General features: G+C 49.7%; 1 protein-coding gene across 1 annotated transcript; it reads right to left on the bottom strand.

The window, feature by feature from the left end:
• Window positions 1-746: 746 nt before the first annotated feature.
• On the bottom strand, window positions 747-1,637 carry LOC124673431 (zinc finger CCCH domain-containing protein 2-like). Its single transcript, XM_047209511.1, has one exon. It carries the CDS (start codon window positions 1,635-1,637, stop codon window positions 747-749), a length of 891 nt encoding a protein of 296 aa, XP_047065467.1.
• Between the last annotated feature and the right edge of the window lie 11,896 nt (window positions 1,638-13,533).

The raw sequence follows: 13,533 nt of genomic DNA, 5'->3' as shown, positions 1-13,533 counted from the left end.
TTTTGCAATGTACTGCCAGTTTATAAGATGTTCTAGCGCTCTTTCAGAAAGTTACAACCCCTTATATTTTGAGTAGGGGGAAAGTACATTTATTATGAGTACGTATAGTCTATGCATCCGGATGGGTTGTCCCTCCCGCTATCATGTTCAACAGATTCTTCCTTGTGATCGTTGTGCTTGTATCATGATGGATTTTCCCATCAGTCAACTATCTCCAAGATTTCTCAGATTGACATCCTTGTCGCTCTCGCTCCTATGTGTTGTTGGGTGTGGTTGTGTTCTTTTCCTTTTATTTCTCTCTCATGTAACCCCCTCTAAACTCTGGTACATTTGAACCTATCTTGTAAAAGTTGAAATTTTTTATAGCTAACTTTGAATGAAATATATTCAAGCGGGAACTCGCTCCCCTGGAGATTTTTTTTTAAAGAAGTTACCCCCTCCTTGCCAAATTCTAGTCCATATTACAATTTTTAAAAGTCAGAAAAAGTTTGATCAAATATGTGGATAAAGATAGGAACATCTAGAATACCAAATGTGTATCATATGAAAAATCACATCATGAGTAATCTAAGGGCATTGATATGTTATTTTAAATGTTATAATATTTTTATCTACATATTTGGTCAAACTTCACATCTTTTGACTTATAGAAAACATATACACAGAGTGAGCAGTCACGCGCGCAGGCAGTGACACTCCTCACTGGACCGTCTTGTTTTCCGGTAACTATTCTTCACCTTACTTACTTAGCTCACCAAGTCTATGATGAGATCAATGTGCGGGTACTGGTAGTCATTCAGCATGGAGTCTTCCTCCTCCACGCAACGGCCGCACTTGACGCCCTCACCGCCACCGTCCAGTAAGGCCACCATCGTTGGCTCGGTGGCGGCAGCGGGAGCAGCAGTGGCCACAGTAGCTGAGGCGGTGGCAGTGGAAGAAAACAAGGTGTCAGCTTCAAAGGAAGAGTACAGGTTCAGGAGCCGAAGCCTGTTAGCCATGTCCTGATCATCGAACGGCTGGTCACGTGAAACAGCCGCCGGTGGTGGTGAAGCTGGAGGAGCATAAACAGGGGGCTTCTGTATACGAGGTGGCGACAGCGGCAGGGATGATACCATCGGTAGCGACACGCCGGTGACGGCGATGTAGACGCTGCCCCTGAGCTCGGCGGCGGCGATGTGTTCGTCGCCCCTGAGCTCGGCGGCGGAGTGAGCGAAGAAGCAGATCGGGCGCGGGCAGCGTGTCCTGGACAAGCACATCTGCGTGCGGAACCGGGACGGGTGCAGCCACATCTCGTACACACCGTGCGCGTAACGACACCTGAGCCCGTGTCGGCAGCTCGGCGGCTGCTGCCCGCGGTATTGCAAGCAGGGGGCGGCGATGTAGCGGTAGATGCGCGGGTCGCGGCGGCGTGCGCGCTCGCCATTGTGCGCATAGGGGCACCTGGTCCAGTCGTGGTTGCTCGGCCGCGGGCACAGCTGCACCTTGTATATGTAGAGCCAGAACTCCTCCGGCATGGAAGCCCACAGTTGTTGGCGCCCCCCGTGCGCCGGAACCGCCTGGTCCCCGGCCGCCATGCTGCGGAAGGCGCCGTTTCCTTTTAGGGGCAACTGCAAGGTGTGGATGTCGGCCACGTCCATCGTCGATCTAGCTTATTCACACCAACAAAACAAAGTCCAATGTAATTAAACCATGGCTACGAACTACACATGGAGATTGTTGTTGTGTGCTACATATATCTATTTGCAATGGCCATGCTTATGTTCACAAGAACAAGATGATATAGTAATGCAAACCATACATGGTTGTTGTATATGGAGATCGATGTGTGGTGTGTGGCAGTGCGACGTATAAATAGGGGTGTACTGCTTGACATGGAGTGAGTGCTCTTACCCATTTCGTTTTGTACAAAGATTGTGTAGACGTTTGGGTATCTGGATATAGAGTCTATAATAAGGCTCCCCTAACTAACAGCTAGATTCCGGACCCTTCCTCCCCTGGAAAAGGAGACTTTGTGTGAGTGAGTAGGGTATTTGTATTGATTAGGATATTTATGTTGTTTTGTGGTGGCCAGGTAAGAGAGTTCATCGTGTGTCAATGTGATAAGATACGTTCTGTGGTCGATGCGCCGTGCAGCCCTCGGTGTGATGGTTGAGCGAGAAAGGGTGTGTTTGGTTATTTGATTTGTTGTTCGCCCTATGCGGACTTACCAACCTAGGCCCAAAAATAATACTCGCGAGAGATGAGGGTCAAGGTATTAACCGTGGGATCAAGGGTTAAATTTAATTGTGGGCCCAAGAAGTACAAAATCCACGACCAAAATCTTCCTTCCTCTTGTGTGTGCGACGGTGAGTGCGCCCCTCTCACCTCCCATCCCACCCGTGGAAATTGCATTGGTTCTTCTCTTTTCATTCTTCTTGTCGTGACATGGCGACGATGTCCTAACCCATCACCGACAAATTATGTTGTCGTTTACAATAAAAGATTATCAAGCCTCCCACATACCCACCAACGCCAAACGCAATACTATATCATTAGTCGTTCTCCTTTTATGTTTCTTGTCGCACCCCAACAACAATGTTCAATCCATCACCGACAAATCTCGTTACCATTTAACCAACCTTTTCGCACACCATGACACATATATGATATGAAAAACTGTCATATTAACTCCGTCAACAAGATAACTAGAGCACATTTTAATCAAGAGATTTTGATAAATTTCACATCCTCTCACACTCATGAAAATACCATGTACTATTCCCTTTATGTTCTTCTTATGCCTCGACAACAATCTAACACCTACAAATTAGGTTTCCCTTTAGACCATGACATCATCACCCCCCCCCCCAAACACACACACGCACACTCACCCCCATCTTGAGCCCCTCACTATACCTACAAAATACTACGTGAGCAGGGATCTTGAACTTGAGATCTCTTGGCTTTGATACCATATTGAATATGATACACTAACCAAATTTTCTAAAAGACTAAACTAAGATATAGGGTCGGTCATTATACTCTAACAATGAAGAAAGTACCACTCTCGTGTGACAATTTCATTTAACGTGTGTGTGACCGCATGTGTGCACATGCACATATTTTCTTCTTAGAGAGAAACTGTACGTAGTATTAATAAAAAAAAAATGGTTACTGACACACACGTCGAGACGAGAGGAAGTGGTTGCATCTCTCGTGGCGGCTTGAGAGGCAGTCTGCAAGATGGTCCGTTGGCATGGTGGGAGAAGGTGGCCATGGGTTGGCGGTAGGTGGGACTCAGGGAGCAGAGAGAAATTTCCGTTCGTGAACTCAAGTGATATAGAGAGAGGAGCGAAGGAGAGAGAAATGTTTGTCGAGGCTGGATCCGACATGAACCTGCCACCTAGCCCCACATGTCATAATCTCTATCATTTAGCTTATTTCTTGTAGATTTGTGTTATTTGTTATGTCGTTACTCAATAGTGTTTTCTCAAAACATCAGTAATTATGGTTCTTTTGCTACTACGACCCCTATATATGGGTGTGTTCATACAATTTATTCCTTTCTTAACTATAGAATGTAGGTTATGAACACTAACATATGTTACTGGAATCTCATATGTTACACAAAAACATAAGAACATGCAAAATACACAACGTTAATCGCGTTGGGCGTCAAGTTGATACCTATGAAAAAAAATAAGTTGACATGCTAAAAATAAAATTATGACAACATAAAAAAAAGAGGAGTTGAAGAAATGCATCTTGTTGAGAATTTACAGTTCTGGCTATAGATACATGATGCACGATTAATCATCGCTCGTTAGCAAGCAAGGCATCCTGCTCACCCCAAGTAACCTGCTGCTTCCCGGTGGAGCTATAGCCAGGCTGCCATAGCTCACAGCAATGTGCGGTACAACAATGCATCGATCAAAGTTTAAGGCAATGTTCCGTGGGGTCGATCCATTGCGTGGTCTGGTAACGCCAAAACATACGCCCGTCAGCTTCCTCGGTTCCTCCTCGATCGGCGCCGGCCGATGGCGTCCACGCGAAGGCCACATCAGCTTTTCACCTGTGGTTCTGTGGGTACACGTATGTAGAGATCATCTCATCTGGACGCAGCGTCAGCAGCGGCCGTCGGTTTGTAGTACGTGGACGTGCCAACGTTACGTCTTTACCTGGGCGTGTCGGCGTTATCAACTATCCGCGCGGTGTTCTGTCGCATGTGGATTTCGTGGCGTAGCTGAGAAAATTGCAGCGTCGTCGATGTTAATCCTATGAATTGGGAAAAAGCAAGAGAACTCCTTAGAGCATGTCTAACAGGCCCCTTACTTTTCTGCCCCGTATAACGCTCGAATTCCGCTCCGTATAAAAAAATTGGTCGATTAGACACCGCTCCGTCTAGCAGAACCCGTATTTGACCCCGTATATTTGTAAATTTAAAACCGCGGGAAACTTTCATTCATAGTTCGTCGATCATACATAGAAATCGACGTACCTACATACATACAAAATGCGCGATCGGATCGCGACTTCTAGTCGGAGAGGTCGATGATGAACCCATCGGCCTCCGCCTCCGCCTGCGCCTCCTCCGCCCGCGCCTCCGCCTCCTTCACGGCGGCGATGGCCGCCGCCCTTTCTTCCTCCTCCGCCTTGTCCTTCTCAGCGGCTTCCTTGAGGGAGTCTTGAATCGCCTTCAAGAAGGCGGGGTCCTTGTCCTCGTCTTCCTCCTCCTCCTCGCCGGCGAGCGGGGCACCTCCGCCGCTGGTGCTCCCGATGGTCGCCCTCCACGCCTCGCTCACCCGGCGTTGGCGCTCCCACTCGGCGAGCCACGCCGAGAACTTCGGGCCGCTCATCGGCTTGAGCGGCGGGTCCTCGTGGTACCAGCGGCCGCCGCGCGTGAAGTCGCGGAGCTTCTCCGGCACGAACTCCCCGCCGTCGTACTTGCAGGCCGCGCGGCGGCTGCCGGCGGCGGATCTTTTGCAAAAAAGCCGCCACGCATCCTCCATGTTGTCCGGCGAGCGGGATCGCTTCGATCCGCTCGCCGGCGAGGCGCTACTGCGGCGGCGGGCGTCCATGCCGGGGCTGGGGTCGAATGCGGCGCGGGGGAGGGAGGAATTGCTCGCCGGAGCAGGGTGGAGGCGGTGGCGGCGCACGGCGGAGCTAGGGTTGCGAGTGAGGGGTTAACCCCTCACTCGCACCTGCGCCCAGTATAAGTAGTGGGCGGAGGGGCCGATTTCCTGGGCCCCGTATTCCGCCGAAACGGGGCGGCCCGAATACGGGGCCTGCTAGACGGCCCAAACCGCGCATGCCCCGTATGTCGCCGGAATTTTACGGGGTGGGCGGGTTATAAGGGGCCTGTTAGACATGCTCTTAGTACTTTAAGAAGTTGTGAACTTTTGGGAACCATTAGAATTTTTAAAAACTGTTACTCCCTCCGATCCATAATAAATGTCGCAATTTTAGTTAAATTTAAAACCACGACACTTAGTATGGGTTGGAGGGACTAGAGCATATAAACTTTCAGATACTACAACAACCTACAAACTTTTGAATATTACTTACAAGAACATATGAATTTTTGAAAATTATGAAATTTATAAAAATCCAAATAAACTTCTAAAAAATAGATCGACGACTTGCAGAAATAACTAGTGACAAATGAACATACATCCCCTTGGAAAGCCAGATTTGGCCCTTGCCTACCTCCTTCAGGGGATATCATCGGTGAATGCAACGCGGGCCGAAGATTTGTAGCGATTGTAGCTAGGAACCCCTTGTGTGGTGGCCGATCCCATCCATGAGGAGGCGGCAACACACCTCCGATGAAGCACAAGACCCTGATTGGTGGAGCCGGCACACACCGAAGCAATGAAGGAAATGCTTCTTTAGGGTTGGAGAGAGAACCGGTGAGGTTAAGGAAAGGAGGCGTCAGTGGAAAGCTGGCTTCCGAGAGAGAGAATGGTAAAGGAGCGGGGCTAGGGTTCGCCTAAAAAGGAAAGCAAGCGTAGGAAAAACCGTGTGGCACACAACCAGCAAATGATCATGTCCACTGGTACCCACTAGGGAGCAAGTTCGGGTTCTGTGTTAGCCGTGCCCCTTATTTACGGCAAGCATCGAATGTTGAACATGGACATAACGGGATCATTTGACTCTGCGGAAGGACAAAGGATCCACATGTCTTTGTGTGAGAGCACACTAGTTATGTGGTGTCACTACGAGATGTTGGTCTATGCTTTCTCTAATTTCGAAGCCTAAGTAAACTTCATAAATAGAAACAAATTCTACCGCAGCAACGGGAATTGTTGAGTTGGGGTGGTGGTTCCTATCTTAGTTGCTCTCCAGTTCTTATCGACAAAGTCCAAGGAGGCCATTAATCATTTCAAATAGAAACTGAACGTTTATGGAAATGACACTTGCATACATACTTAAACCTTGTTTAGGTGCGGTTCGAGGTTGTGCGGAGAAAAGAAAAGCATGAGAAAGAACAGAAAGAGAAGCGGCATGGGAGTGGGACTAACACGTATTGGGTGATGATAGTGTTACAGGGTCTACCTTGCCGTTGAATTGCTCCATCGTTTCTCCAAAGCTTAGAGCGGTGGTCGCCATAGGGTGCTCGATCGATTGCAATGGTGGCAGATCTATATGGAACCACAACCTATGGTGGGTGTCAGCCTCATACGGTGATGGAGATTAGTTCGTATCGCTAGCTAGCTAGCCAGGTCAACGCCGGCGATGACAACAATGAAGCAGGGTAACCGACATAGGTATATCCTAGGTTCCTAGCATTCGGACGAAGAGGAAGAATTCGATAGGGTTGGTTGAGCTTGGGCGAGGATGCAGAAGATAACATCATGCCTGATTTGGCCCGCGGAGATAATGGAAAGAGAACAGACATGTTGAGCAGGCTTGGTAGAGAGAACGGGAACGGAACAGGGCTAAGGTCCACCTAAAAACGGAAAATGCAGGGAACAGCCCATACAGTATTATGGAGTGTACAGTCGCGGGCCAGCGATGTCCACAGAGCAACGGAAAGCGTCCTTGGCCTGGGCTACCAGAAGTACTGCGTCGTCTCCCGTGGGCTGCCTGTTCTCACTATTTTTCATCGGCTGGGCCTTCTTGAGCCCATGACAGCACGTATTGGTATCGAGATATACTCTAGGAAAAAGGACGATTCAGGCGAGTCTCGGAGCCGGAGAAGTGGAGAGATCCAGCGGCACATGCAGATGCAGCCTCCACACACATCGAATCCACTGACACGGTCAAAATCAAGCAGTTGAGCACGGAACGATTATCCCGTGTTTCTTCACCGTTCCCTAGAGATCTGGCTGCAGTCCCATTTCACAGTTTTCTTCTCCCGCGGCCGCCCGCACTCGCCGCCGATCCACGCCACGTGCTCCTCACGTGGGATTTCACACGTGGGATTTCAAGAGAAGTCCACCCGCACCGACAGCGCGTGTACGTACAACGTCCGCCGCTGTCCCGGGTTCCCTCCGGCATCCGATCCTCTATTGTGAGGCGCCGGCGAGACCATCAAATTGAACTCCATGTAAAACATCTGACTTCTCACGTGAAACAAATTTAGTGCTAATAGTTGATTTTTAGGACACGAGAGTTCAAGAAGAACAATGCTGCAGGCAAGTTAAATACGAACAGGTACGTGCCCAGGAGGGGGCGGAAAAGACACAAACCCATCAAGGGTTCCATCCTCCTCGCCGGCGATACCGTCGGTCCGCTCCGCCTCCGTGGCCTTGGGGCCTTGAAGGTGTGGCGGACCATGGTTCCTCGCCGGCGGGGAGTTTTCGTTGTTAATTTAGTTTGTTTTTCAGTCTCTTTTTTGGGATGGTGAGGCGGCGGCTACATCCTGAAGTCAGAACAAGGTCCTCTCCGCTCTATCCTCGCTCCGGTGGTGCATCTAGCGCTGACGGAGGGCGCGTGGAGTTGTGTGCCCGTCGGATCTTCGTGTTTGTTGGTCTGGTTTCATGTCAGTCTCTTCCGATCTACGGTTGTCATCATTGGCGATGGTTGTTGCTCTGGTGCGCTAGTCCTTTGGGATCTTAGCACGACGACTTCCCGTCTGTCTACTACAATAAGCTCTACTACGACAAGCTTTGTCTGACTCCAACGATGGAGGGGCGAGGACAGCGGCGCGCCTTCGGCTCGTGCTAGTGTTTGTAGTCGTCGCTAGGTGGTCCGAGTACCAATTTGTAATTTTGTTTACTTTTTGGATTATTTGTACCACTGTTGATGATTATTAATAGATCAGTGGATTTTCGCAAAAAAAAAAGAACAATGCTACCCCCTCTGTCCATTAAAAAAATAAAATATTAAGGTCACCACCCCCCTTTCCTCCCGGGTCGCATCGCGCGGGCGGCTCCGGAGGCGAACAAACCCTAGAAAAAAGCGCCCCTATCTCCTCTCCTCGGCCGCCGCCACCGCCGGCGGTGGCGGCCGCGCTCGGCCGTCGAAGGCGGTGGGCAAGGACGGCGAGCCCCGACGGGCTCTCTAAACGCGGAGGGGGACGTCATCTGGGCGGCGCGGAAGGTGCGGGTGTCCGGTGGCGCGAGCTCGGAGGCGTTGGCCGACACATGGCAGAGGGGCTGGTGGTGCGGAGGACCTCGGCGAGGAAGGAGGCTGCGGGCTACGGCAAAGAGAGGTGATGCGGCGGCGCGGCCTGGAGGCGGCGGCGCGAGCTCAAGGACGTCGAGGTGCTGGCGCGGAGGAGGCTCGTCCAGGAAGGAGTTCCTGGCCAGCAAAGGCCGGCCCCTCGCGCTACGGGTGCGCGGCGGTGTTCCTCCGGTGGTGGCCGCCGTGGGAGCTGGAGGATGGCCTGGGCCTTTGCGGGCTCGATCTATGGCTTTGAGGACCTGATCTGGTCTGTAGGGAGGGACTGCAGCTGTTGGATGTTGCCTGGAGTTGGCGACAACATTGGCTAACGTTATTGCCTCAGACCCGAGGTGGAGAGGTTGTGGTTCCTTGCCGGGGTGGAGGAGGATGATGAACCAGGCTCTCGGCCATGTGGGGTGTCGGAGGCCACGGCTCTGCAATTCGACGGATGGAGCTGCGGCGACGGCGGTGCGACCCTCCTTGGGCTGTGCTTTCCCAATCCTCGGAGGCGCAGAGATGTCGATGATACGGATGAAAATCCTGCCGGGCTTTTGTTGGGCCGGCGGCGACGGCACCTAAGGGTGTCGTTTTCCTTGTTGGAGGCGTCGCCAAGGTGCATCGACATCTTCCTTGCTCTCGCTTGGTGTTGGTAGTAGTCTCGTAGTCTCCGGGCGAAAGCCTAGATTCGGAGTTGGATCGGCATGATAGCGGCGTCTTCATCGTCGCTTCTCTGTTGGGAGTATCACGTTTGGAGACACGGCTTGGAGGTCCTCCGGTGCTCGCCGCTGTCCAAGGCTGTTTCAGGGGCGCTATGCACGCCATTGCCGACGAGTCCAAGACGATGCTTTCTCGGGACCGACCAAATCCCGCCGTCTATCTTTTTTAGATGGTGCGTCGACAAGGAGAGTCCCTTTTGGATTTGTGTTCTTTGGATGCGTTCGGCGTTGGTCGAGACACGGCTCTGTTGCCTAGACTAGACAAGTTCTTTCTTGTTGTGTTGTTCTGTCGGTGGTGGTTGTCTTCGGACTGGCCGGTGTGGAGTTGTGCTACACTTGTTGTCCGCAACGATGGGTAGTGTTCTTGTACTCAAACCTCTGCCTTCTATAAAAATATGGTACGCCTTTGGCGTACTCTCGAAAAAAAATCAGAGCTTTGTCTAATTTCTGATGTGTGTATATATATAGTACTCTACAACCCATATTACTTGATGCTATGGATTGGAGGGAGTATTTAAATTTAGATAAGTTTACGATAATTTTATAGACGGAGGTAGTATATCTGATAACATATTTTTACGTGTTGATGCATATTGTGTTTGGGCGGCCCTAAATTTTGGCATCTCGTCATGCATATTTAGGTGCACCAAATGACCGCCTAAAAAACAAATCGCAACAGCACATGAAGCCAACCGTCGCGGTGAAACTTTCCACGCACGATCGCTCCCTCTTGTTGTGCCCATCGTCGGTGAAATCCCTGCCATGGATGGTGTCTCCGGCCCTTCCCCCACCCATAAACCCATTACATCCCTTCCAGCCCTACAGCGGCCGCTAGCGCAATTCTGTAGTTGCTGACAACTACCTTGGCAGTGTCAAACCATAGCCTCGCCCCCGTTCGCAGGCAATTGTTTGCGTTGCCATGACCCGCCGCTACAATGAACCCTAGTGCACAACGATGAAGGCTTAACGGTTCAGGTCCAAGGGCAAGGCTAGCAACATGAAGAGGGCACCGTCCATGTTGGCAGCCGCAAAGCGAAGGAAGATCAAAGGCCGTCGTCGGCCATGGAAAACCCCCCGCACGCCGATTACCAAAGATGTCGATGGCCAATTCCATGTCCTGCTGCCTCCTCGCCACCGTCCGTGGATGAGGAGCCGAAAAACCCCTTTGCACCGGAGGCTGACTTCAGCGTATATGATGAAATGTCGCAGAGGCTTGACAACATGGAGATGCCAATGATGGCAATGGAGGCAATGAGCCATAACTGCATGTGCACTGTCTATATATATATATGATTATGATGTGATTGTATGAACTTTGCTTTTGTATGTGTTCTTGTTGAATTATGCTATGCATTTTTTGAAACTTGATATGTGTGTGATGATCAAGCTAAGATCTAAATATATACTCTGCACGATTTTGGATTCTACTATTAATGCGAGGATATTTGCCTAAGCTATCGCATTAATTGCAAGTATGTTATCAACATCTCTGTGATGATTTTGTAAAGATCTAAATTCACATATTTTTATGGAGAAAATACTAATTTGGTCTATGAAGTTGCCCTGGATGTGCGATTTGGTCATGAACTTGCAAATCGTGAATTATGGGTGAATAAGTTACCCCGCGCAAGCGTTTTGATCATTCCGCCACGACCACCTATTAGTTTTCTGATGTGGCCCATTATTTCTTTGCAAATTGCCCCCATAAAAAGTCAAACTAAGGATTAGAAGATTAGAAAAAACTAAATTTTAGGGGTTAATTTGCAAAACAAAACTAATTGGTCATATCAGCAAACTAACCGTTATCGTGACGGAGTGACGAAAACACTTGCGCGTGGCAACTTCATGACCCAGATTCACGATTTACATGTGCATGACCAAAATGCACATCTGGGACAACTAAGACAACTAATTGGGTTTTTTCTCTTTTGATATGTTTGTGGTGATATGGCAAACTTTATGTTTCTATAAGTGTATGGGTGTCCTATTTATTTGCTGCTACTCTATTTCGCATTATATGGTATTGGTGTCCTAAATTTCGTGTCCTAAAACCATAATGCCTAAAAAAAATCCTGTTGCACTATTTTACATCAACAACAAAAGATGCTCTAACTCTGATACGCTATCCCTCTGCGGCTCTGCATGATGCGTGGTGCTTGCTGACTTTATGTCTCGGTAAAAGTAAGCGCCGTGGGAACTTTGACTTCGTGCAATCTAGCGTACCCCATTCCGTGACGGACCTGTAAACCCAAGCCCGGAGACGCTGGGTTTCTCCGAGCGATGCTTCTATAACTTTCAGTTTCAGTAATCGTTTCAATATAATGAAACTGAAAAGATTATCGCCTGTGCTCCGGTGTCCCCCCCTTGGCGAACGACGTTCAGGTGAAAAACACAAGGACGGTCAAGATTACCCGATACCCCTTCGGCGTTGTGTATAGCGGGCCGCGCGGGATTCATTTGTACGGTATTCTGTACGTATACGGGAAAGACGTGGCGAGCAACGTGGCAAGGAGAGGAGGCGTCGGTGACGTGTAGTCGGACGTGGCGAGGGAGCGGAATCGTCGGCGATTATAAAAGGTTCCGTCCGGCACGCCCGCTGCCATTTCCCCCGTTCCCCATCTTCTCCCTCTCCCTCACTCCGCCAAAAAACCCGCCTCCCTCTCCCTCACTCCGCCCGCCTGTAGTTTAGGTATTGTCCGCGATCCGAGTAGATCCGTACGCGATGGAAGCAGGGGGAGCTGCCGCGGACGATGTGAAGACGGTGGCCGTGGTGGAAGTTGATCCATCCGTGGTGGAAAGCGGTGCTCGGAGGGTCGGCGGTCGCTGCGAGGACCACCGCCGTGGAGTCCTCCGTCATCGGGTCGGCGGTCGCTGCGAGGACCACCACCGTGGAGTCCTCCGTGGCGGCAACGGCCGATGTGGATGCGGGCGAATCTGCATGCGGTGATGCTGCCGCAGCCGTGAAGGTGGCGGCGGATCTTGTGGAGGAGGCTTCATCCTCGGCGGCGGTGAAGACGGTGGCGGATCTGGTGGCTGCGCCGGCTGCCGGCGACGTAAGTGAGGTGCAGGCGGACATGCAGATGGAGGTAAGTTCTTCTGTCCCTTCTTTTGCTTTCGATTAAGCGGGTCTACCCGGCTAGAATGGGTGCACAGATGCATGGGGGAGTGCCTTGGAGATGAAAAAGACCTAGGAAGAACGAATGATTTTGTATGTTTTTTAATTGCTGGACATCGATGGATCTTGGGCGTAGTTCTTTTGCTGCTAAAAGTATGAATAGGAATAGAGATATCTTGCTATGCCGGTTAATGTGTAAGAAAGAAATAGTTGGTACCTATGATCGAATTTTTGTTTGAACAGAGATTTTTGTAGGTTTATATTGGGTTGTGAATGCAATAAATAACCTAGCCCGTTGTATTGATTCGTGATTGATGCTGGATATGAATTGCAATATGGGTTGTAAGTGAGAAAAATAGCAGAAATGTTGATTTGTTTCCTGATTTATGCTAGTTATGAGTTGCAATGTGGGTTACAAGTAACATTTGGTGACATAAGAATTAACTTAAAATTTAGTAGACCGACAATTATTGAGACGAGAAAAATTAAATTGATCTCTTCAATGCTTTGTCAAGTACATTTTAAAGGTTGATATCAGTAACTACATTTTATAGGTTGATATTGATATGTTGCCTGGTACAAATAGCTTGAAATTAGCAAAATTAGTGATACATAACTTGCTTGTATGAGGATACATGTTTGCAAAGTTATGATTGCCAAAGTGATGCAACTCTGTAGCAAATTTTACCACTGTTGGGGGTTGTTCCTTTCTTATTTGTCAAGGCTAGGAAGTGAGGACTTATGTATTTTGTTTGCGAGGTTGGTGAAGGGTCGAGGAAGCGGAAGCGCGAGGAGGAGGAGCTCGTGCCTCCTCCAATCCAGGAGGAGCTAGAACCTGTCCCTCCTCCAATCCAGGAGGAAGTACATGTCCCTCCTCCAATCCAGGAGGAAGTACCTGTCCCTCCTCCAATCCAGGAGGTGCCCGCTCCGTGTCCGCCTGCTCCGAGCATTGGCTGCTCCACCTGTCCCTGATCCATATGCGGAGTTGGAGGAGTCAGATGGCTCCCTTGAGGTGAGCTTTACAGCTTTTAATCTACCCTTGCATGTATTTCATTGTGTTTGCTTTGTATCCGTAATTGTAACTTTTTTGACACTTTGTTGTTCTCCGAGTATGAC

The sequence above is a fragment of the Lolium rigidum genome, chromosome 7, assembly GCF_022539505.1.
Source record: "Lolium rigidum isolate FL_2022 chromosome 7, APGP_CSIRO_Lrig_0.1, whole genome shotgun sequence".
Classification (NCBI taxonomy): Eukaryota; Viridiplantae; Streptophyta; class Magnoliopsida; order Poales; family Poaceae; genus Lolium; species Lolium rigidum.
This window is presented reverse-complemented; position numbering and strand designations above follow the sequence as displayed.